Source organism: Malaya genurostris, chromosome 2 (genome assembly GCF_030247185.1).
Source record: "Malaya genurostris strain Urasoe2022 chromosome 2, Malgen_1.1, whole genome shotgun sequence".
NCBI classification, from domain to species: domain Eukaryota; kingdom Metazoa; phylum Arthropoda; class Insecta; order Diptera; family Culicidae; genus Malaya; species Malaya genurostris.
In genome coordinates, this window is record NC_080571.1 from 134,785,745 (window position 1) to 134,811,547 (window position 25,803).

At 38.7% G+C, this 25,803-nt stretch overlaps 2 protein-coding genes across 5 annotated transcripts in view; one reads left to right on the plus strand and one right to left on the minus strand.

Moving 5' to 3' along the window:
• Nucleotides 1-25,803, plus strand: part of LOC131432825 (protein sex-lethal-like) — a 285,264-nt gene that overhangs the window by 166,981 nt on the left and 92,480 nt on the right. For 2 of the 4 annotated variants that reach the window (XM_058599363.1, XM_058599364.1), the window contains exons 4-5: nt 14,189-14,478; nt 14,538-14,701. In XM_058599363.1, coding sequence (XP_058455346.1) covers nt 14,189-14,478; nt 14,538-14,701 — 454 coding nt within the window. Of the gene's footprint in view, nt 1-14,188; nt 14,479-14,537; nt 14,807-14,856; nt 15,029-25,803 lie in introns of those variants that run through there. The other 2 variants (XR_009229973.1, XR_009229972.1) reach the window with 2 other exon arrangements.
• LOC131432823 (uncharacterized) overlaps nt 1-25,803 on the minus strand; it is a 142,770-nt gene that overhangs the window by 97,317 nt on the left and 19,650 nt on the right. The window lies entirely within an intron of this gene.

Consider the following 25,803-nt stretch of genomic DNA (forward strand, 5'->3'; position numbering starts at 1 on the left):
AATTCATCTCAATACATTCTCAATATGTATGACAAACCATACAAATATGAGGAAAAAATCGATTTATTACATGCTGTCATTAGATTAAAAAATATCCCTAAAACTACAAAATCATCGGAATTATTTTATTAATATCAATTATATAAATTAACAAAAGTATTTGGTTGGAATTGATGAAACATTTAAATCATCTGTTTTATTCCTCCTAGGGGTACACAGGTACACAGGGGGTTATTCAACATAATTTCCATCAGAGGCGATACAGCGATTATAGCGATCTTCCAACTTTTCGATACCATTTTTGTAGTACGATTTGTCCTTTGCCTCAAAATAGGCCTCAGTTTCAGCGATCACCTCTTCATTGCTTCTAATTTTTTTACCAGCGAGCATTCTCTTGAGGTCTGAGAACAGGAAAAAGTCACTGGGGGCCAAATCTGGAGAATACGGTGGATGAGGGAGCAATTCGAAGCCCAATTCGTTCAATTTCAGCATGGTTTTCATCGACTTGTGACACGGTGCATTGTCTTGATGAAACAAAACTTTATTCTTCTTCAAATGAGGCCGTTTTTTGAAATTTCGTCCTTCAAACGCTCTAATAACGCTATATAATAGTCACTCTTGATGGTTTTTCCCTTTTCAAGGTAGTCGATGAAAATTATACCATGCGAATCCCAAAATACAGACGCCATAACCTTACCGGCCGATTGTTGAGTCTTTCCACGCTTTGGGTTCGGTTCATCGCGTGCAGTCCACTCAGCTGACTGTCGATTGGACTCCGGAGTGAAGTGATGGAGCCATGTTTCGTCCATTGCTATATATCGACGAAAAAAATCGGTTTTATTTCGATATAACAGCTCCAAACACTGCTCAGAATCATCAATTCGTTGTTTTTTTTTTTATAATAAAATTTTTATTGGGCTCATTTGCGTTAGCTTAACGTGGCCGATTATCTTGTTGTTAGGTGGATATGAGTGGAAGCCGTATTATGGGGCGACCTGCTCCCCTAAAGTTAGTAAAGGAGTGTCAGGAGGGTGGGACCTATACTGTATTGATTTTGAACATATTTTGGTATTACAAATCATTCATTAATAGCTTGCATCTTCTTAACACACTTTTCATTTCCGAGTTCTTGACGTTCTCCAGATTGTAACGAGGAAGAGACTGTACTAGACTCGGATGCTTTGTTGGTGTACTTTGATGTCGGTGTGTCATTTATGGATGGTTTCCAGCAATTCAGCTTGACCAGTGTTTAGTTCATTTGGGGTAGGACTACTGTAGAAGAAAGAAAGAGAAAGAGAGGGCACTAGATTTGCACGTTTATAGCTTTGAGGAAGTTATAGAGGTAGGTCATGTAAAGGAGATCTCGGGTTGCCAAAACGTCACGGACTGGAACATAAGGTGGTCTACCTCGGGCCCGAAGGGAATCAATTAGCTGGAGTCTGACGTCGCAATACTCGGAGCACACCCAAACAACATGCTCGATGTCATGATAACCGTCTCCGCAAACGCAATGATTACTCTCACTAAGGCCAACACGATGAAGATGCGCTTTGAGCAAAGAGTGGTTGGACATAAGTCTTGACATTGTGCGAATAAAGTCCCGGTTCACGTCCAACCCTCGGAACCAAGCTTTCGTCGATACCTGCGGTATAATGGAATGTAACCACCGTCCTAGATATCCATCATTCCAGGAGGTTTGCCAGCTGACGAGTGCCTCTTGACGAGAACGACTGAAAAATTCATTGAAGCAGATTGGTCTTTCATAGGTTTCACCTTGTAATGCGCCCACCTTGGCCAGTGAGTCCGCCATCTCATTGCCCCTTACGGAACAATGTGATGGGACCCAAACCAAGGTAATCCGATATGATTTTTCAGATAAAGCACTCAGTTGTTCCCGTATTTTCCCCAGGAAATACGGCGAGTACTTTCCAGGCTTCACTGAGCGAAGAGCCTCGATAGAGCTGAGACTGTCCGATACAATGAAGTAGTGGTCTGTGGGCAAAGTTTCAATGATCTCAAGGGTATACTGAATTGCAGCTAGTTCTGCGACGTAAACTGAAGCCGGATCACTGAGTTTATAGGAGGCGGTGAAATTTTCATTAAAAATACCGAAGCCAGTGGACCCGTCGAGATGTGATCCGTCAGTGTAAAACATTTTATTACAGTCGACTTCTCTAAATTTGTCATTAAAAATATTTGGGATCACTTGAGGGCATACGTGATCCGGAATTCCATAAATATCTTCTTTCATGGATGTGTCGAAAAACACCGTAGAATTAGAAGTATCATAGAAACGAACACTGTGAGGATTATATGAAGAAGAATAATTGTTACGTGACATGAAATCAAAGTACAATGTCATAAATCGGGTCTGAGAATAAAGCTCGACTAGCCGTTCAAAGTTATCGATAACCAACGGGTTTAAGACGCTACATCGAATGAGTTGTCGATATGAGAGATCCCACAAACGGTTTTTCAGCGGTAGAATTCCCGCTAGTACCTCGAGACTCCCCGTATGAGTCGACTGCATACAACCCAAGGCAATACGCAAGCAACGATACTGGACTCTCTCCAGCTTGATAAAGTGTATCTTCGCGGCTGAACGGAAACAGAAACATCCATACTCCATCACTGACAATATCGTTGTTTGGTACAGCCTTATAAGATCTGTTGGGTGAGCTCCCCACCAAGTCCCGGTCACTGTACGGAGAAAGTTGATTCTTTTTTGGCATTTTCGTTTCAGATACCTAATGTGACATCCCCAGGTACCTTTGGAATCGAACCAGACTCCGAGGTATTTGAATGTGAAGGCCTGAGCTATGGTTTGACCCATTAGTTGAAGCTGTAGTTGTGCAGGTTCACGCTTCCTGGAAAATACTACCAACTCAGTTTTCTCCGTGGAGAATTCGATACCTAGCTGTAGAGCCCATGTAGACAAAGCGTCTAAGGTAGTTTGTAATGGTCCTTGCAGGTCGGTAGACTTGGATCCTGTAATAGACACCACGCCATCATCTGCAAGTTGCCTTAACGTGCAAGAATTTTCAAGACATTCATCGATGTCATTGACGTAAAAGTTATAAAGAAGGGGGCTGAGGCATGAGCCCTGGGGAAGGCCCATGTAACTAATTCGTGAGGTCGTCAAGTCTTCATGTGTAAAAAACATGTGCTTTTCCGATAATAAGTTGTGCAAAAAATTGTTCAAATGTGGGGAAAGACCATGCTTGTGCAGCTTCTCCGAGAGAATTTTTATGGAAACTGAATCAAAAGCCCCCTTTATGTCCAAGAATACTGATGCCATTTGCTTCTTGTGAGCGAATGCCATTTGAATTTCTGTAGAAAGCAGCGCAAGGCAATCGTTCGTTCCTTTGCCTTTACGGAAGCCAAATTGTGTATCTGAAAGCAAGCCACTTGTTTCCATCCATTCATCGAGACGAAACAGAATCATTTTTTCCAGCAGTTTCCGAATACAGGAAAGCATTGAAATCGGCCGATACGAGTTGTGGTTGGAGGCTGGTTTGTCCGGTTTCTGAATAGCGATAACCCTCACTTGTCTCCAGTCTTGAGGAACAAAGTTCTGTTCGACGAACTTGTTGAACAAGTTTAACAGACGTTTTTTCGCGATATCGGGAAGATTTTTAAGCAAGTTGAATTTAATTTTATCACACCCTGGGGCATTGTTGTTGCACGATAAGAGGGCTAGAGAAAACTCCGTCATCGTAAAGGGGGAATCGTTTTCACTGTATCGAGAGGACGCGACGCGATAGACATTCGATTCGCGAACAAAATCCGGGCAAACTTTCTTGGCGAAGTCAAATATCCAGCGATTTGAATATTCTACGGATTCGTTATTAGTGGTTGCATTTCTCATACGACGGGCTGTATTCCACAGAGTGGTCATCGATGTTTCCCTAGATAGGCCATTGACGAACCGACACCAGTAACCTTTTTTTTTTGCTTTAATCAGATTTTTCAGGGTCTTTTCTAATGATGCATATTTCTCGTAGTCTTCGCGCTTGCCACTGTTCCCGAATTTTTTATACGCGGATGATTTTGTTTTATATATTTCCGAGCACTCTTTATCCCACCATGGGGTTGAGGGTCGCGTAGTGATTGTAGTTTTGGGTACTCGTTTGGTCTGGGCTTGAATCGCGGCGTTGAGGATCAAGTCAGCTAGGGATTTGTATTCTTCTTCTAGCGAATCTGGTTGTTTCGTTTCGAGAGCTTGGGATATCGCGGTCGAGTAGGAACTCCAGTCGATGTTTTTCGTGAGATCATATGTCATATCGACTGATGTCGGTGTTTGTGCACCAGAGGATATTGAAACCAAAATCGGCAAGTGATCACTACCGTGGGGATCAGGGATTACCTTCCACTTGCAATCTAGCTGTAGTGATGTCGAGCAAAGGGATAAGTCCAGCGCACTAGAGCGGCCTGGCGGTCTTGGATTGCGTGTCATTTCACCCGTATTTAAAATTGTCATATTGAAGTTGTCGCACAGATCATAAATTAACGAAGAACGGTTATCATCATATAGGCAGCCCCACCCCGTACCATGCGAGTTAAAGTCTCCTAAAACTAACCGCGGGGTGCGAAGAAGCTCAATGATGTCTGCCAGTCGTCGATGCCCTATCGAGACTCTGGGAGGTATGTAGATAGAAGCTATACAAAGATCTTTGCCTCTAATTCTGATTTGGCAAGCAACAACTTCAATGCCCGGGATCGAGGGGAGCTTAATTCTATAAAACGAATAGCACTTTTTGATCCCTAAAAGAACCCCTCCATAGGAGTCTCCTCGATCCAGGCGTATAATGTTGAAATTGTGGAAGTCAAAGTTTATATTTGAAGTGAGCCATGTTTCACACAATGAAAATACGTCGCAGTTACGCGAATTTATCAAAAATTTGAAAGAATCTAATTTTGGGATGATACTTCTGCAATTCCACTGCAGTATAGTGATCATATTCTCGATTTCTGTAGGTATTTCAGCCATCGATAGATACGATCGCTGCAAGGAGGGGCCATTGTTCTGTCAACTGTTTTAAAAATGTTCTTACTGTTGGTAATAAAGCCGTTAGAATACTTTTAAGAGGATCAGTTATATTGAAGGCTGTTAATATCCAGTCCACGATATCAGAGAATTTTAGTAATCCAGAGTTTGTCGGATTTTCTGGTTGTGTTTTGGGATCACCTGGGTTTTTCGGTGTCCCTGGAAGCGCAGGAAATTCCTGGTTGTATTTTAGCAATCCAGGCGGTATTGGCTTGGGTTCAACGGAATTTTTCTGGTTCAACTTTAATGTTTTATTTTCATTTTGATGTAGTACTTTTAGACCTTTGCGAGGAAGGTTAGGAGAGGACATAATTGGTCTTTTCCTATTTGTTCCTAGCTGAAGAGAAGAAGGTCCTACGCCGGGGTCATAAGAAGCATCAGCGTCAGTCGACAAAAGAGCAAACGGATTGTTAGGGGTAGGGGGAGTGGCTCGTTTGAGGATTTCCGCGTAAGATCGTTTAGAATGCTCCCTTACGGTTCGCTTAAGCTTTTCCTCGCGTTGTTTGTACTTGGAGCATTCAAAAAGATAAATAAAAAGTAAACAAAAAGTAAATACATTTTTCGGTCGTTTTCCTGCATGAGTCATCCCCGTGTCCCTCGCCACATTTACCACACCGTGGTTTGTTACAACAGTATGGTGCCGTATGTCCCATCTTTTTGCAGTTCGAACAGTGCATTACCCTCGGTACATACAACCGGACAGGTAGACGAACCCCTCCCACTAAAACGTAATTCGGAAGTGCAGAACCGGCGAAGGTCACACGAAAAGAGTCTGATGGGTAGTACTTCCCATCTTGTGCCGATTTAGAGTGCAATTGCTTGCACTCCAATATCTTCACTGGTTGAAGATCGGCATTCTTGAAGCGGCCAATCCCATCCTTCATAAGATCTTCAACCGTTAAACTCTCCTCGCGAACCACACCGTCGATCTCCACCATCCGAGAAGGTACGTAGACGCGATACTCCCTCGTGAAGATCTCATTGCTAGCAATATCGTTTGCTTGTTTCAGATCAGTCACGACGACGCGCAGTCTATTTGGTGACACCTTGTCAATGTGTTTCACTGCCGAGTAGTACTTATACAGATCTCGAGCTATATTAAGGACTCTAAGAGATTTAGCTATGGGCCGGAAGTATACCACCCACGGGCCAACCGATCCGTCATCCTGATAGACCTTCCGACGGAGGGGTGGTTTTTCCAAAGGGGTTGCGGGGATATCCATGTAAGATGTGTCACCATAAGAGTATTCATCTAAATGTTCCACCTCTTCAGGTACATCATCATCTTCCCCGGGGTTCCCCCCATCGGAAGACATATCTCCCACAACAACAAGATAAATAGAGCAAATAGATAGGGTAGTAAGAAATAGAAAGATAAAAATAAGGAAAAAACTACTTCACCGGTATGGTTTGTTGAGCCGATAGATGAGTTCGCTTCGATTGTTTCCCTCGCGTGACCTTGATGAATCAACCACTGCTGGTGCCGATGCTATTCAAGCGACAGGTAGAAACGCTGAAGCACACAACTGTCTGCTGCCGGTGTGTATCACTGCCGGTGTGTATCACTGCCGATCACTTATTAGATCTAAGAAAGATCTCACAACAGAAATGTTTCCGCTAGCCCTTGCTAGGGAAACACCTTCGCACTCGAGATTTTGTAATTAATACCGTCCTGATACGGAGCAGAAAAAAAAACAAGTGTATCGCGGACGACTGCTCGGATACGAATGATCAATTCGTTGTTGTTTTTGATCGATTGTGAGCTCACGCGGCACCCATTTTGCACAAAGCTTTCTCATATCCAAATATTCGTGAATAATAAGTCCAACACGTTCCTTAGGGTGTCAGCTATCTCTGAGACCAACACCTCATCAAAACGAGAACTGAGACCAACACCTCAACTGCCGAAGATTTTTTTCAAGATCAGTTGATCAGTGAATTTTAAATCAGTTCAATCATTGGATGATTCGATAAGCTTTGATGTTGGTGGAGGAAAATCACATATGATCAAGATAAGACATGACATGATCTACGTCTGAAATCGTTGATCAAATGGAGTACAATTAAACAAACTGCATCAGAATAAGATAAGAGAAATTCTTATAATATACTATTATCAAGGCTAGAAAATCAAATTACTGAAAAATCGTCAGTGCATAACTTAAGTTAAATCGTTTGAAGGCATCATTTTCTTTTTCACTCATATCAGGTAAAATTTATTAATTTCGCTAATTTACTCGCTCCTCCGTGTACTTTTGCTGATCACAACAGAAATGATTTCCTGCATCATTCATTTCCGAATTTACAAGAAGAAGCTTTTACATCAACAAATACACATTTCCCTATGTTATGAGAACGTTTATTGTGGAGATTTTTTCAGGAAATAGGGCAAAGCAGTAATATAATTAGGTATTTCAAAAATGCGCTCATTGAAAATATTGGACGTCACATTCCGAAAACCTCCCCCCTTTCCCCCTGTCACAAAAGGTCACGTTTTATGAAACACCCCCCTCCCCCTTGCGGCGTGACGTCTTTTATGGACAGCCCCTAATTACCCTTATCCATAGCAGCCAGTGAATTTGTATTAGTCGAGCGACCCTTAAAAAATCCATGCTGCATATTAGCATAAAGAAAATAAACCTAGAGGCCTCATAATGAGGAAGTGCTGATGACACTGAATCAGCGCAATCATTTTCTGAAGGCGGCAAATGGGTGCGTTAATAATGATGCACCGTGCGCATTCTTTGCCTTAAGTCTTACATATCCATGCGTCTACTATGATTATAGCTATGACAATCTGACAAATTGTAATCAACAAAAAATACGTCGGGTGTCGATTTTCCAAAATTGTCTACCGAAGATGTGCTGTGCGAAATTGTGGGGATATTTCAACTGGGCCGTCGCGAATTTCGTTTTTTAAAGTGCTGATAAAGAACGAGTAAGGTAATGTTTATCTATAGGATTTCATGTTAATAAAATTTTGGGTCTAAAGGACACGCAATATAGAGGCATGGAAAAAGTTATGTGGAGTCTCCCAGTTCACGAATGAGGACTATGTGTGTTCCGCTCACTTTACTGAAAATGATTTCAAAAATTATCTCAATAGAAGCCAAGGGTGAGAACACGAGATTAAAATTGAAGTATATCATTTTTCAATAATTTTATACTAATGATACATTGAAGAAATCTGCCCTCCCCTTCATACGAGAAAATTCAACCCCTCCATACGAAGAAAATTTATCAACCGAAAGCCTTTCTTCAGAAGAGGTGATGGAAACAGAAAGCATTGTGACCGATAGATGTGAGTTGGAAATAGCAGGTGAAATTGTTTGGATGATTCAGGAAATCAGAACGATCAGAATCATGAATCAGAAGATGAAATAGAATTACACGGTAAAAGAAACACCGAGAATTTAACAATAAGTTCAATTAAAAACGATCACGACACCTACACGATACGTGTTCATGGCTCAACAGCTCTTGGAATTGAATTATAAATTAACCACCCTTGGATAAATTTTCACACCCTCGTAAATTTAAAAAAAGCTGTTATAACAATATTTTCATTAGACTAGAAATTTGTTACTTGTGATGTTTCTTCAAAATCACACAGAAAATAGAATTATAAATCTTTTAATAACTTATAACAAATGATTGAGAGTTGATTTGAAGTGCAATATAATCACGAAGCAAACAAAATTGAAATACAATAACTGGCTTATCACATAAAAAAATTTTATTTGGCTGTCAATACAGAAGAATAATTAGACTACGAAATGTTGTACCTTGAACTTATTGAGAAGAGGGCTTCTCAATTAGATCAAGTCAAATCTTCCCGAAAAGCACTCTATGGTATTGCAATTAATATCATATCATATCTATTTTAGTTTAAATTGTAATTGTATTTTCCAGCTGATTACTTTCCCTTTCCACAAGCGTAGAGAAATTATTACAAGCTTAGCACTGAGACTGCGGTCACCATTCTTTGATCAATCGTTCCATTCGTATTTACATTCTGAAGAGAAACAAAACAAATCATATCTGTGTCCATGACAATGCCATTTGCTATTAAAAAGAGCAGGGAATGCTATAAATGTTGAACAATATTTGCGGGCACATTTACGCACCCATTCTCCACCAGACGGTGCTTTTGCTGTCACGGGTTGTTCAACTACATTACTATTACACTGGGAAATCTATGTTTATTTCATTTATGATATTAGTGATTCTATTTTTAACTTGATAAAACATTTTTTCATTGATTATCGCTTCAAAAAAGTTTAGGAATGCAGGAGATAATTGCACTTGTGTAAATCGGTACCAAATAAGAGTCTTTCCATATTTTAGGAAAAATACCGGTCATGAGTGATTTATTAAAAAGCCAAAAGAAGGGTTTGGATAGTTCTAACGATAGTTTTTTCATGAATATGGGAGGTCCATATTCCATCAGGTCCAGGACCTTTAGAAAAATCTAATTTATTGAGCGCTTGCATAATATCTTGGACACTAATGTGATGAATATTAGTGTCACAAGCATGTTCAGGGAAGAAATTAAAATATTCACGGTCTCGATCCTCTTCGGAAAACATAGTATAGGTTTCTTGGAAGTAATTTTCAAATAGTGTACAAATATCTTTCGAGTTATCAGCGGTCTTACTCTTGAAAAACATTTTTGAGGGAAAATTATTAGATTTCAGTTTTTGTTTTACGTAACTGAAGAAATTCTTCGGGCAAGATTTGATTTCACTCTCCGTTTTTGAATAGTACTCCTCGGAAACGATTTCAATTGCCAGATTCAATTGATCACAAGATTGTAAATAAGTTCCTAAGTTGACGCTACTACTGTCTCTTTTATATTTTCTATGGGCCTTCTGTTTTCGATTTTTTAGATTTTTAATGTTATCATTATACCATATTTATATTTATAGTTAAGTCGTCGTCTGATTCTCTTAAAAGGTACCTGATCATTAATAGTATTAAATAAAATCTTATAAAACATTTCCACAGAAGTTTCAACATTAGACTCCCTGAAAATGGTTTGCCAATCAATGTTATTTAATTTTAACTTTATATTATCATAATTTGACAAGTCATACTGAAAGACCTCGTCATACTCATATTCATCGGGTCTATTATACTCATGAACAAATATGGACAACTCAATTGCAGTGTGAAATCTTTCATTTTTCCATAAGGGGGTTAGAGATTCGGTAAGACAGAAGTCTTCTTGTGAATTTGTTATTAAAAAATCTAAGTAACAGTTTTGCTGATTTTTAACGTGATTAATTTGGTTGAGTCCTAAGCATGCAACTTGATCAAATATATATTGGAGTTGGCTCATGGTGCAGCTGGCCGCAGTATCAAGAGATAGCTGGTTGATATGGTTTAGCTCGTTATTCATATCACGTAACTCAGATGATAATTAGGAAGTCAGTTTTTTTAAGTCATTGTACACGTTTTCCTTCATTGTTGCCATTGCTGTATCGAACAATGAGGTGACATGGTTTTTAATGGCAACAACACTGCCGGTCAAGCTGCTATTTTTGTTTATTGAAATCAATTCATTTTTTATAGTCGTAAGCAATATTTCTTGGGCATCTATAGCCTCATGAATTAAGCTTGGCTTCTCTTGTTGCATCGAAAGTTTATGCACAACTTTCCGTTTTCCGAAATCGGAATTTTTTTGACGTCTTAGAATTGCATGAAACGTCGAGATTTAGTGGCATCTCTAAAAAAATTATTTTGAAAAAATCGACTTTCTGGGATTTGATTTTGAGTCTCAGAAAATCGATTTTTCCAAAAATAAATATTTTTTTTCGAGATGACACTAAATCTCGACGTTTCATGCAATTCTAAGACTTTTGGCATCAAATTTTTTTGATATAGAAAATTTCATGTACCTATGGTGATTTTTCAAGATATATGAAAATTCCACTAAGTGGCTAAGTGGACTAAGAAGGGTTTTTTGGATTAGCATCACTCTTCTCATACAAATAGGCAACGCAAATGTCAAGCACTAGGTTGGAAAAATGATACGGGCTATGTGACATAAACACTGAAGCATGCTTTTGTGACCTACTCGAATCAATCAATCTGAATCAATTGGTGTCAAAATTAGTGTCCGAATTTTTTTAATAAAAGGATAGAAATATTTTCATGAGACTATTATGAAGGAAGAGAAAGGCATTATTACACCACTATGTGGATTAATAAGGGTTTTTAGATTAGCATCACTCTTCCCATATAAATAGGCAACGCAAATGTCAAGCACTAGGTTGGAAAAATGATGCCGACTGTGTGACATAAACACTGAAGCATGCTTTTGTGAACTACTCGAATCAATCTGAATCAATTGGTGTCAAAATTAGTGTCTGAAATTATTTAATAAAGGGACAAAAAATATTTTCATGAGACTGTTATGAAGGAAGAGAAAGGCATTATCACACCACTAGGTGGATTAAGGAGAGGTTTTACTGTAGAATGTATAGGTTGTTAAGTATCCCTAGGCTTTGGATGATGAGGTACACGGTGCGTACCCCCCTTTGGCGGATGGGGGTGGGAGTCAAATTATGCTTCGATATTGACAAAGTCGGACCATACCGAGCTCGGTCGTTCGCTTATAAATGTAAAAATATGGAAATTATTATGTTATCTGGATCGATCACGGAGTGGACAGGACTAATACTGCTTGAAATTGACAATACGTCATTAGGTGGTTTCAAGCATTCTTATGCCTGGAATTTGTCACCAATTTGAATTATCTTGATCTAGTTGGAATGAATATTAATATATATGATAGTCGTCCTCAACTGGTGAATTTAATTCAAAAAGGAGGACTATTGTTATCAGGAATAGGAGTAAATTCAGGCCCGTACCCAGAATTTCATTTCGGGAGGGGCCCAAAGATTAAAAAATAATGTTACTGAAGATTGCTTATGTACCTAATTCTCGGTGTGCCTTGTTTTTAACATACACTTCAAACTTTTCCACATTACTTTACGTTTACTGTCTTGTTATTTCTGTAACACATGTCTGAGACGTTCTAAGTAATTATATGTTTTTGATTTCGGGAGGAGCCAGGGCCCCTCGGGCCCCCCCTCTGGGTACGTGACTGAGTAAATTGATATCTTATGAACCGTTTAGGAACTTTCAAACCTTTCCGATCCGGTTCGGTATCGGTAATGTTTACAATTGCAAAGACGGCGAAACAGATTGAGCAGGTGTAAATACACTCTTAAATTGGGAAAGGTTTGAATGTACTTAGATTTCTCCAACTTTGACACAGATGTCACCTTCTAACTGAGAGTGTGAGATGTGTGTTTCTGGAAGAGAACGGTTCACGTGGACCATTTCATCCAATCACACCTAGTATTTCTTCACGAAATACATGTAGTTCTTGTTTCCTGGATGCGTGCTCAACATTAGAAGGCCCAGAACTTAGTATAGACCTAAATTGCTCAAAAGCAGTCATAATGATTGGAAGAGAGAAAATCAATACAAAAAACTGTGATAGAATAAATAAAAGTTAGTGCAGTGTGCCTTAGTGCATATATCGTTAAATAAAGAATAAAAAACGATCACAGAATTTCAAGCAATCCTTCCATTGTGTACATATTGTGACTTTCCTGGGCAATCTAGTGTTAAATGGGCATACTTACATTATATAATTTAACAAGCTCACTAACACCTGATCTTATTTTATTTTCATGACGAGTAACAAGACTGTTGAAATAAAAATTATCATCGAAGATTTAAGACCAAAGAAGTGCGAGGAAGAAAACCCCTAGAACGTCCCAGGAAAATGAAGAAAAATAAGTATTTTATGTAATAACCTAACTTTTGGTAGGTAAAATGCACTACGATGTTTACTATCACATTTATTATTATTACTATTGTTATTATTATTACTGTTATTGTTATTATTATTGTTATTATTATTATTATTATTATTATTATTATTATTATTATTATTATTATTATTATTATCATTATTATTATTATTATTATTATTATTCCTTTATTCTTGATAATCTATTAGTTTGAGATATTAACAGGTTTCTCCCGCATAGTAAAAAAGCAATGCAACGTAACGTAACATTGACAAAGATAGAAACAATCAGAATAGATTAGATTGGATAGTGTAAGTAGACCAAGCATACCTACATTGATTTAGGAACTTTAAAGTAATAATCGTAAGTACCGCTTCAGACATAAAAGACTATATAGGAAAGCAGGGCCAAGACCGAAGCGGATACAATGCGAAATTTTCCAAAGTTCCATCGACGAGGACATTTAAGACGCAGAAGCCGTTGGTAGGATGACAAAATACTAATTCGATACAGACGCACGATTCAATGATTGACTGGTTACAGGGTGAAGCACACACTTCCTGCCCAAGTGATAAACTCTCTGGTGAACTTGCAATAGAAGATATTCGTATCTTTCGTTGCAAATTGATAACCGTAAAGGAATCTGTCGCTTGGGTTACATGCTGGAGGGAACCTATCAATGATAGGGTTTCTTCCTTCGTTACTAGTGTTCATTTGGGCACCATAGCCTAGTTCGTCTGGTATGGAAAGTGTGAATCGTTGTAACCACCCCCCTCGGCCAGAGTAGCCCATAAAGGAAAAAAAAAGAATGTATAGGTTGTTAAGTATCGTAACAATTCAAACCATATAATTTTCTCATACATGTTTTCTTGGAAAACAATCAAATGTGCAGTTTGCATATTGTTTGAAACACCACGTGTACCATAAATTCAATTGTGAATCGTAAAAACAATATATGTAATCGTTGGAAACGAAAAAATCTTGTTAAGAGACAATAAAATGTAGTGTAACCCATAGATCTAATTGTGAATCAATTGTTTATGCTGTAAATGATTTATTTTTTTCAATTGTTTATGCTGTAAATGGTTTATTTTTTACGGGAAATCATTACACTCATCAAATTGAAGGCTAACTCGTTGCGTATAATATACACTCGATGTTAATATTAATTACTAAATTATTATTAATATCGACATTAGTATTTGCTTAATGAGTTTGTTGTCAACGCCTTATCTTAGTTAGTCTTGATTCAGTGACACGTTTATCTTACTACCAAAGCATTATTATTGGAAAATACTTTCATCTCTTCTAGACTGGTTACAGTTATGGATTCGGTTTCATCAACTTTTTAACCGAGGAGGCAGCTCAAAGGGCTATTAGATGCTTAAATGGGTACACAATTCGCAACAAACGTATAAAGGTTTCATATGCTAGACCACAAAGCGAAGAAATCAAAGAAACAAATCTCTATATCACCAATCTTCCACGAACCGTAACCGATGAGCAATTGGACATTATTTTTGGTAAGTATGGTACGATAGTGCAGAAAAACATCCTTCGAGACAAACTTACGGGGTACCCGAGAGGAGTTGCATTCGTTAGGTTGGTATCTAATGATCACATGTATAAACATATCATTTGATATAAGATCGTTTTTCAAGGTTTAACAAACGGGAAGAAGCACAGGAAGCAATATCGGCTTTGAATAATGTAATACCACAAGGCGGAACTCAACCACTGAATGTACGGGTAGCTGAGGACCATGGACGAGCAAAGGCTGCTCTCTATGTTCCATCTTATAATTCAATAGTGCACAGCAATCGAGGTAGAGTGCGAATGAGAAATAATCCTTATTGAATTGATAGAAAAAGTAGATCTTTTCGCTGTTCAGTTATGCACTTTTAATACAGATGAGAAGAAAAAATATATAGTTGAGTATATTTAGTCTTCTTATTCGATATTTAGTTTATTCCAGCTTAGTTTCAGTTCACTTCATTATTTGGCATTGATTTGATGATTTTATCTTCAACTAGTAGCTTTCGAAAGTTTATAAACACGGATTCTCTTAGTTTCTTACGATTGCTTGAGAAATGAATAAATAATATAAAAACTGATTAGATATATTGCAAGAAAATAAATTTAAAGCTCTGTTTTCCTGAGTTGTTCATGTCACGTGGTTGTATCAAGTGTTGTAATATAGTTTGTCAATTAACACATTTCTAACGGCCTATAAACTTTTTAAGGGTAAGTTCTCGAAAAGTCTGATTTACATAAATTTTCCCTGCAAAATTAGTTTATTTATTAGCACATTTACGGTGAGATGAAACGAGGAATATCCCGTAGTTCTCACGACAACGTTTCCCTTATTTGCGGAATTTCCACAGGTAGAGTCAACATGACAGTATAATTTCAACCGGTTGTCGTTTTCCCAGCAGCTGCAAAGCACGCTTCATTGCATGTCATCCGATATTGAACTCAGTCCGCTGAAGATAGTTATTGGCTAACAACACCTCCCTTTCTTGGTGGGCTATCTGTAGCTTGACTCCATGCATCCAACTCTTGATCAAGCCCATCGTAACCGATACCTCTACTTCTTTGAATGTCTCATTCATCACTTCGTCCGCGGGTATATATCTACTGGCGAATACATTTATGTTTCACGATTTGGTAGGCGTCCCTCCAGGGACTGGCCTCTGCTTCCTGACACAGCTCTTTTGATTTGCTAAGCTTGCGGCCCTATCTTCCTTCCAGCATTCAATCACAGTCGCTCGTGATAGGACGGTCCAAGTACAACATATGCCGATTTCCTCTCTTCAATTTGACATTGTCACCAAGAAACTCATTCGACTTCGAAATATCTACCGGAGACAGTATCAACGAACTGGCATCCTAGATAAGAAGACTTAACTAGGATAATCCAGGAGAGGATATCTGAGCTTCGCAACAGGAACTTCCAGCAAAAGCTTCGAGAAATTCTCTCACATTCAAAGCCCTTCTGGTCCTTAACGAAGGTACATAAGAAAAATCCGAAGCCTATTTCTCCTCTGATGTCACCCCTGGACGCAGCTGAAGGAATACCTTTAATCACATCAGTAGAGAAGACAAATGCGCTAACCCAGCAGTTGTTGTGTTCTCACAACTTAGGACTCAACATTGTTAGTCCACATGAAAGAGCCGTTGCTGATAGCGTAGCTGAGGTTGACCAATCAGACAGCTTGGTTCCTGAGGAAAGTAAAGTCACTGCGAATGAGCTGATTGCTATTGTGAAAAAATCCAAAAATATGAAGGCCCCCGGCTTCGACAACACATTTAACATTGAGCTGAAACATTTGGGTATTCGCTCATTTGTCTTCTTAGCTAAAATTTTTAACAGGTCCTGGGAGCTTGGTTACTTCCCTTCAAAGTGGAAGCTAGCTAAAGTTATCCCAGTCCTTCCTTTTCCAAGAGCTATCGGCCCCTCAGCTTAATCTCTGCCCTATCCAAGCTGTTTGAAAAGTCAATACAAAGGCGAATTCTTGCTTTCGCAGATGAACAGGATATATTTCTGAAAGAACAGTTTGGGTTACGGAAAGGAAGATCCACCATCCACTAACTCACAAGGGTTAAAAACGTCATCCAGCAAAACAAATCAGTGTCATTGAAAAGGCATTCGATAATGTGTGGCACGATGGCCTGGTGTTTAAACTGCATCGGTATAATTTTCCCATGTATCTTATTAAAATTATCAAAAATTGTCTTGCAGATAGAGCATTCCAGGTTTCACTGAATAATGCACTTTCAGAAAGTTTTACTATTCCTGCTAGTGTACCCCAAGGAAGTATCCTAGGTTCCATCCCATACAACATTTTTACATCAGACACCCCATCTCTTCCGGGTGGTGGTGTTCTGTCACAATTTGCTGATGATACTGCCATTCTTTACATTAATGCTCTGAAGAATAAACTACAGACAGGTCTGGACGATCTAACAATATTTTACAAGCTGAAAAATTGTGATCAATGCAGCAAAAACTCAGGTCATCTTGTTTCCACATTCAAGATCTCCAAAACTTGTTCCATCAGACGAATGCCGAATACGATTCGGTGATGAGGTCATCCAATGGTCCGACGAAGTTATCTATCTAGGACTCACCTTTGACAGACATCTGATATTCAGGTCACATGTTGACAAAATCGTTCAAAAATGCAGCATACTCATTAGGTCTCTGTATCCGCTGATTTGTAGAACATTTAAACTGTGCCTGAAGAACCAGATGGCTGTCTATAAACAAATCATCTACCCCGCAATTGAAGACGCAGTCCCTGTTTGGCGGAGCTGTGCACGAACACACAAACTTAGGCTTCAGCGCATTCAAAGTAAGATCTGAAAAATGATTCACAATTCTACCATCTTGGACAAGGACTAGTGAAGTACATGAGATGGCCACCCTGGATACACTATAACAAAAATTCGAACAATACTGCACGAAATTTGAAGAGAGGTGCTCAATCTCTGAAATACAAATAATTCAAAATTTGTACGTATTAGGTTAGGGATAGTTATAAGTAGGTAGATATTTTTTAAATAATTAAAATAAATATTATGATTAAACATTAGTATGTAAAACAAGAGTAACTAAAACACCTTTTATTAATAACGAATCGTATGAACAACAAAGATGAAAGGCCAAAGAATCAAAACACTTGTATTGTGAAATGTTGATGTAATACACAAAAATAAGATTAATAAACAGATATTTATGCAAAAAATAAATTCCCTGCCATTTGCTGAGCAACTGTTCCCGAAACAAGACACACACGAGAGCAACATCGAGGACATGTCATCTCACTGTTTCCCGTTCTGCCAACAGGAAAAGGAATTTTGGCAAAGGGGCTGTCCGTACACCGCTGCCAGTAGCAGGTATAAAATGAAATGTGATGTGAGAAATAGCGTCATTTAAGTTAAAGCAGCTACTCTGAACGTACGAGACACCGTCAGCACGATTGCACCGAAAACCGGTAGAAAGGCAGATTTGTACCGTCACTAACACATTCAATTACGAACGGCAATGCGAAAGTGGAAGTGATGATGTTGAACACATCTTTATACTAGTATACAAATATGCCGTGCGAAACAGAGTTAGGGATTTTTGTCGTGAATACTTTAGTATGCGGCCGAAAACAAAAATGAACAAATTGTTAGAACAAAGGTTTCCACTTGATCTACGCATTCTACTTTCCAGGTGTATCAGAAGTGGCTAAACTTAAAGCAATCCTCAATATTAATTTATAACAGTGATGTGGTCGTCCTGAAAAGGACGGGGTTTTTGTTCAACTCCTCGTCGTTACGGATGGCCAGCTGCAGCTGCTGTTCCTCTTGTGTACCTGTTTCTTCGTAAAAATTCCATGAGATGCTGTCTACAGCTAGACAGTCAATTCAGTATTATTTACGTCGTCTCATTGTTTACCGTTGTGTGAACAGGAAAAGGAATTTTGACAAAGGGTCTGTCCGTACACCGCTGCCAGTAGCAGGTATAAAACGAAATGTCATGTGAGAAATAGCGTCATTTAAGTTAAAGCAGCTACTCTGAACGCACGAGACACCGTAAGGACGATGGCACCGAAAACCGGTAGAAAGGCAGCCATAAAGTCCAGCAAGGCCCATTCAAAGCACTTTTCAGACAATTCAAAGCACTTTTCAGTGCTAAAGATCATCATTAAGAACTAATTGAATTTTGTCGCTTTCCTACCATTTTCTGAGCAACTGTTGAGTAATGTCTGTGTGTGTATGTGTCAAATAATCTCACTAGGTTTTCTCGGAGATGACTGAACTGAACTTGACAATCTTAGATTCAAATGAAAGGTCTCGTGGTCCCATACGGAATTCCTGAATTTCATCCGGATCTGATTTATGGTTCCGGAATTATAGGGTAAAGTGTGTTCAATATTGTACACCGTCACATAAACCGGCGAAACAAAAAAAGTAGAAAATTCTCTAAACTGGTCTCAAAATTACCCAAATCGATAGTCATGATCAGTAGGCAACTAAACAAACCGATTTTGGCTATTCAGGTTCCCGGTATCCGGTTCCGGAAGTACCGGAAATAGTGGTCATATATACCAAAATAGGTCTCACTCACTTTTCTCAGCGATGGTTTGACCGATTTCCACAAACTTAGATACAAATGAAAGGTCTTCCGGTCCGGAATTTCTGAATTTCATCCGGATCCTACTTCCGGTTCCGGAATTATAGGGTAAAGTGTGTTCAATATTGTACACCGAATAGAATACCACGAATTATATGTACATGAGAAGGGCATCATTACACCACTAGGTGGATTAAAACAGGTTTTATTATTATTATTATTATTATTATTATTATTATTATCATTATTATTATCATTATTATTATTACTATCATTATTATTATTAAAATGACTCTTGCATACCGAAGATCGTCGATACATTTCAGACCAGGCCATTGCAATTGTCTCGTACTGAATTTTCGAAAAGAATCAGATATCTTCGAACTTCATAGCTTCAATAAAAATAAACTACAAATTTGTCGTACCTAGTCTCCTATTTTAGCAAATTAAAAAGGAATTGTTTCAAGTTTGGAATATATAGTTGTAGAATAGTAGTTGTTTAATGTAACTAATATGTACTTTTATTTAGGTGCATCGCTTCAAACTCTATTAGTGAAAAAGGGGAAAGCTTGCACAATTCATACAATCAATCAACTAACTGATATTCGGAAAAGTGATGGGAGCGTGCCAGTTTTTTCGTATTCACGACATCCTGTTATGTCTCTGACATTGCCCATCCGCCTTTTTTTTGACGTGAATACGTCTTAATTTACCATGGGGCGTATTTTCAAAATTCACTCTGTTCAAGAATGGGCAGAACATAATCGTGATTAGCTATTGTTGTAAATTAACGCAGCAACATAATTTTTGCTCCATACCATCAGAAATATGTTCACCAATTTATGATCAAATTAGTCGGTGTTGAACAGTCGTTTGCACGCACGCTTTTCTCCTGGAAAATTTTTCTGGCTACCTAGAGTTTCATTGATTCAAGGTTTCAGTCTTTTTCGAGGCTACCTGAATCACTTGCAGTCTTTTTTGTCGTGAATACGACTTACTTTACTATGGGGCGCCTTTTCAAAATTTACCCTCTGAGAGAGTGATAAGTTTTTGATCGTGAATATCTCCTGTTATATCTAACGAATCAACATAATTCTTGCTACATGCCATCGGAAATATGATCACAATTTTATGATAAAACTTTCAGTTGTGTGACATATTCTTAAATAGTTCACAATTAAACTTTTCTGAAATGTTTGGTATAAACGAGTATCAAAGAGGATAATTCATATGGCGCGTTTGCCTTTCTCGTATTGTGAAAGCTCATAGCTCAGTGATCTGTAGAAGGATTTATATAATCTAACTACCAATAGAATCGAAAATATTCAACTTGAACGTGTATTACAACAATATTGAAGTTTTTCAATAGTACACTATTGAAAAACCTGTTTGATTTAACCCATGACAGCACCAGCCAATCAGAACGCGAGATGTCTGTATCTATACAAGAGCATCCATATAAAAGTTGAATGATTCACTTTTCCTATCATTTGCTGAGCAACTCTTCCCGAAACAAGACACACGACAGCAACATCGAGGACCTGTCGTCTTATTGTTTCCCGATATGAATGCACGAGACACCGTCAGCACAATGAAACCGAAAAAGGCAGCCAAAAAGTCCAGCAAGGCCCATTGCCGAAACAAGACACACACGAGAACCATCTCAGATCTCAATATTTCCTACCAAAAGATTCATCAAGATGGGAGTTAAAATAATTTGCACCGTCACTAACACATTCAATTACGAACGGCAATGCGAAAGCGAAAGTGATGATTTTGAACACATCTTTATACTAGTTTACAAATATGCCGTGCGAAACAGAGTTGCCACAGATCAATATGTATTTTTGTCGCGAGTACTTTAGTATGCGGCCGAAAACAAAAATTGTTAGAACAAATGTTTCCACTTGATTTGCGCATTCTACTTTCCAGGCGTATCAGAACTGGCTAAACTTAAAGCAATTCTAAATATTTCTTTATCACAGTGATGTGGTCATCCTGAAAAGGACGGGGTTTTCAACGGATGGCCAGCTGCAGATGACGAGGGATGATTTTCGTTTTCGTTGTCATGGGCAGCGTTACCGGTCAACTCCAACACTTCGGCAACCAAGTACTCCATCACTGCCGCCAGATAGACCGATGCACCAGCACTGACACGCTCGGCGTAGTTCCCCTTCCGAGGCAAACGATGGATTCTGCCGCCAACTGGGCACTTCAGACCAGCACGGTTTGAGCGGGACTTTGCCTTGCCCTTAATTGTTCCTCCACAGCTCGACGACCCATTCAGTATTACTGGCTGCCGCTCTGCTAACTCTCTCTTTTATATCGTTTCACTGTTTCCCGTTCTGCGTATAGGAAAGGAATTCTAACAAAGGGGACGTCCTACCGTGCTACCACTAGCACGTATAAAAGGAAATGTGATGTGAGAAATAGCGTCATTTAAGTTAAAGCAGCTACTCTGTACGTACGAGACACCGTCAGAACGATGGCTCCGAAGACAGGTAGAAAAGCAGATTTGTACCGTCACTAACACATTCAATTACGAACGGCAATGCGAAAGCGAAAATGATGATGTTGAACACATCTTTATACTAGTATGGGGTCGTGTGAAAATATGCCATGCGAAACAGGGTTGCCATATATACAGGTTAATCTGTATTATTATTATTACTATCATTATTATTATTAGAATCACTCTTGCATACCGAAGATCGTAGATACATTTCAGACCAGGCCATTGCAATTGTCTCGTACTGAAATTTCGAGAAGAATCAGATATATTCGAACTTCATAGCTTCAATAAAAATAAACTACAAATTTGTCGTACCTAGCTTCCTATATTAGCAAATTAAAAAGGAATTGTTTCAAGTTTGGAATATATAGTTGTAGAATAGTAGCTGTTTAATGTAACTAAACTGTACTTTAATGTAGGTGTATCGCTTCAAATTCTATTAGTGAAAAAGAGGAAAGCTTGCACAATTCATACAATCAATCAACTAACTGATATTCGGAAAAGTGATGGGAGCGTGTCAGTTTTTTCGTATTCACGACATCCAGTTATGTCTCTGACATTACTCACCCGCCTTTTATTGTTTATTGAAGACTAACAATTAGTCAGTCTTTCTTAAGGCTATACAAAGAGTGATATTCTAATATAATCAGTCTTTTCAAGACTAAGCAATTAATTACTCGTTATTAAGGCTACCACAAAATCAGTATTTATCAAGACTTAAGCAAACTACATGTCTATTCTGATATTAATTTAGCCTAGTTAATTTATATTCTTCAATACCTGCGTCCAACCGAAAAGGCAGCAAACCTGAGGTTTAAAATAATACAATACGGAAGAAATCCCAATCCGTTACTCCACATTTTTCTAACATTGACATTAAAAATGACGATCCTATATCCGTTGATCCTATGTAGCGACATAGATGAAAATTCTTCTAAAATTTTAAAAATGGGCACTTGTCGTTCTGGGAAGAAACAACACTCTAAGCCTCCAGTGACGGTGATGATCTCTGACTTCAAAGCATTCCATACTGAGCTTTCTACTCTTCTTCCAGATGTAATAGTTTCATTTCAAATCGAACGAAGAGTATCTCGAGTCTTGGTTAATGGATTCGAAGATTACGAAGGTCTTCGTGGAGAAGTAAATATTGCGGAGAACGGAATGTAAAGGGGATATGGGAATGAAATGACTAAGGACGATAGAGATCTAATTAGTTGACATCGAGATGTTGAAAAGATGGGGAGGGGGGAAGCGGAAAGGTTAGTGACAGCAAAAAAATCGTGTTAGTTTCGATGAAGATGGTGGACAGATGAGAAATAGAAGGAACTTTCAAAGCAAGATGTAACAGATTACACTTGTATATTGATGTGTTTCAGGTAATGACTTATATGAGAAGCATATATGAACTATCCCGACTCGCTAACACATCCCGACCCGGAGCCTCAGGCGGTCTACCTCGGGCCCTGAGGGATTCCTGTAGCTCCGACCTGGTGTCGCGATACACTACGCAAGACCACACGACATGCTCGATGTCCTGATAACCGTCGCCACAGGTGCAGAGCCCGTTCTCCACGATCCCGATACGCCGGAGATGTGCGTTGAATATATAGTGATTTGACATGAGCCGTGACATAACGCGAATAAAATCACGACTCACGTTCATCCCCTTGAACCAAGGTTTCGTCAATATCTTAGGAATAATTGAATGTAGCCATCGTCCCAGTTCGACATTCGTCCATGAAGTTTGCCAACTTTCGAGAGTTTTCTGTTTAGCCAGTGAATCAGCCTTTTCATTGCTCGGAATGAAACAATGCGAAGGGACCCAGACTAACGATATTGAATAAGACGGTCCAGATAAAGCTATCAAATGTTCCCGTATTTTCCCCAGGAAATATGGGGGATGTTTTCCTGGCTTAATCGTCCGGAGAGCCTCTATTTAGCTCAGACTGTCCGTGACGATGCAGTAATGGTCTTTTGTAAGGTTTCAATAATCTCGAGTTTGTACGAAGCGGAGATGTTTTGGTTGAGGATACCGAAGCCTGTGGACTTGTGGATGTTTGATTCGTCAGTATAAAATATCTTTCACAGTTGACTGTTCTAAATTTATTATGAAAGATATTAGGGGCCACTTGAGGGTGTACGTGATCCGGAATTCCATTAATCTCTTCTTTCACGGATGTATCGAAAAACACAGCAGAATCGAAAGTATCTAAGAGCTCGGTTGGAGACAAACGAAGAAGGATTAATATTCTGAGCCATGTAATCAAAATATATTGACATAAAACGGGTTTGGGAATTAAGCTCAACTAACCTTTCGAAGTTTTCAATCACCAGAGGATTCAAAATGTCGCATCGAATGAGCAAACGATATGAGAGATCCCAGAACTGGTTTTTCAATGGAAGAACACCTGCCAGCACTTCGAGGCTCATCGTATGAGTCGATTACATGCAACCCCAGGCAATACGCAACCAACGATACTGAACTCTTTCCAGCTTGATGAAATGAGTGTTCGCCACAGATCGGAAGCAGAAGCATCCGTATTCCATCACGGACAATATCGTTGTTTGATACAACCTGATTCAAATCTTCCACCATGATCCGGTTATTGTACGAAGAAAGTTGATTCTCTGCTGGCATTTTTGTTTCAGATACCTAATGTGACATCCCCAGGCCGTTGGAGTCGAATCAGACCCCGAGATATTTAAATGTGATGATGATGATGATGATGGTTCCACCTCATACCCCTACAAAGGTGTGAGCAGAACGAGTTATCTAAATGATAATTAATACTATAGCACATATCTAAACCAGTAAACAAAAAACAAACGGTAGATTTTTCTTCAAAAGAACGACTGACCACAAAATAACATTCAATTATTTCGGATTTACTATCGAGGGTTATTCAAGAAAATTTCCAACCCGGGAAGATCCTTGATCACATCAGGAATCGAACCCGATATCTTCAAGGTCAAGAGCAAACTTAGCACTGGATGCTTAGACTCTTCGGCCAGTCCTGTTCGCTTTCCAAATAGGCACTACCTGCTTCTCGCGCGAGGCTCAAAAATCCATCATCATCATACCGAACATAGTAACTTAATACGTCTCACAATAATATATATAAACAAAAAAAAAGGCGGGTGGGTAATGTCAGACACATAACTGGATGTCGTGAATACGAAAACAACTGACATGTTCCTTAACACTTCCGAATATCAATTAATTGATCAATTGTATGAAATTGTATGCAGAATTTAAGACGATTCACTTAAACTAAAGTACAGATTAGTTACATTTAACATTCTGAAACACAAATATTATGAAAGAACCAGTACCCTTTCTTATAATAAAATAATGGTGGCTCTGAAAAGAACCTTTTATGAAAGCGTTCGTGATGGAGAGTGATGAGTTGAATTCGAATTCCGATGGATGCCGCTAACTTCCGTCATCTAATTCCAGGCTGAACTGTTGTACGTGGGTGCGATACTGATATGGTTGGTGTAGGTGTAGCGTTTACGACCGATTATAATCTTCCAATAAAGAAAACATTAATTCGCTGGGTTGATCAATGATACAATAGGCCTAATTTATTGAACGAAACTATCAATATGCTATAGGGATTCGTTTCTAGGATTCAGGAGGGGCAAATTGCGTAATTCTCTACGACATTAAATTCTGGAACATTTTTCGTAAAAACAAAGATGGCTTCACTTGATCTCGATTACTGTGAATTTCACACAGCGAAAATTGCACAAATCTAACCAAGCTGTTCTAGATTTGCACTAAACTGAGGATATTTACCTTCGATTTGCAAAGAAGAAATTCTAATAGTTCTTTAGAAAACTTTTGAGCCATTAGAACAGATGATTTTGTGTAATGCGCTCCACCGTTGTTTTGTCATTAATGCAAATGACTGGCAGCTGTGACGTAATCGCTCTTGTCGGAAGCGAAACTAGCTTTGCAAACGACATAAAATACATCTGCGATAGCGTTTTCACTAATGGGCGGTCCTAACGGCTTTAAAAATAACCGCATACAGAATTTTAAGTTCGATTATTTCATTTTGGATTTGCATAATTTATTGAAAGAAAATATCAATATGCTGTAGGGATTCGTTTCTAGCATTCAGAAGGACCAAATTGAGGAACTCACTACGATATTCAACACTTTTCGGAACATTTTTCTCGAACGATTTGTTGTACAGCAGCAGATATTTTGTTCTCTTCCTCAGAATGCGTTCTGATTGGCTGGTGTTGACATAGGTCAAATCAGACAGGTTTTTCAATAGTGTAC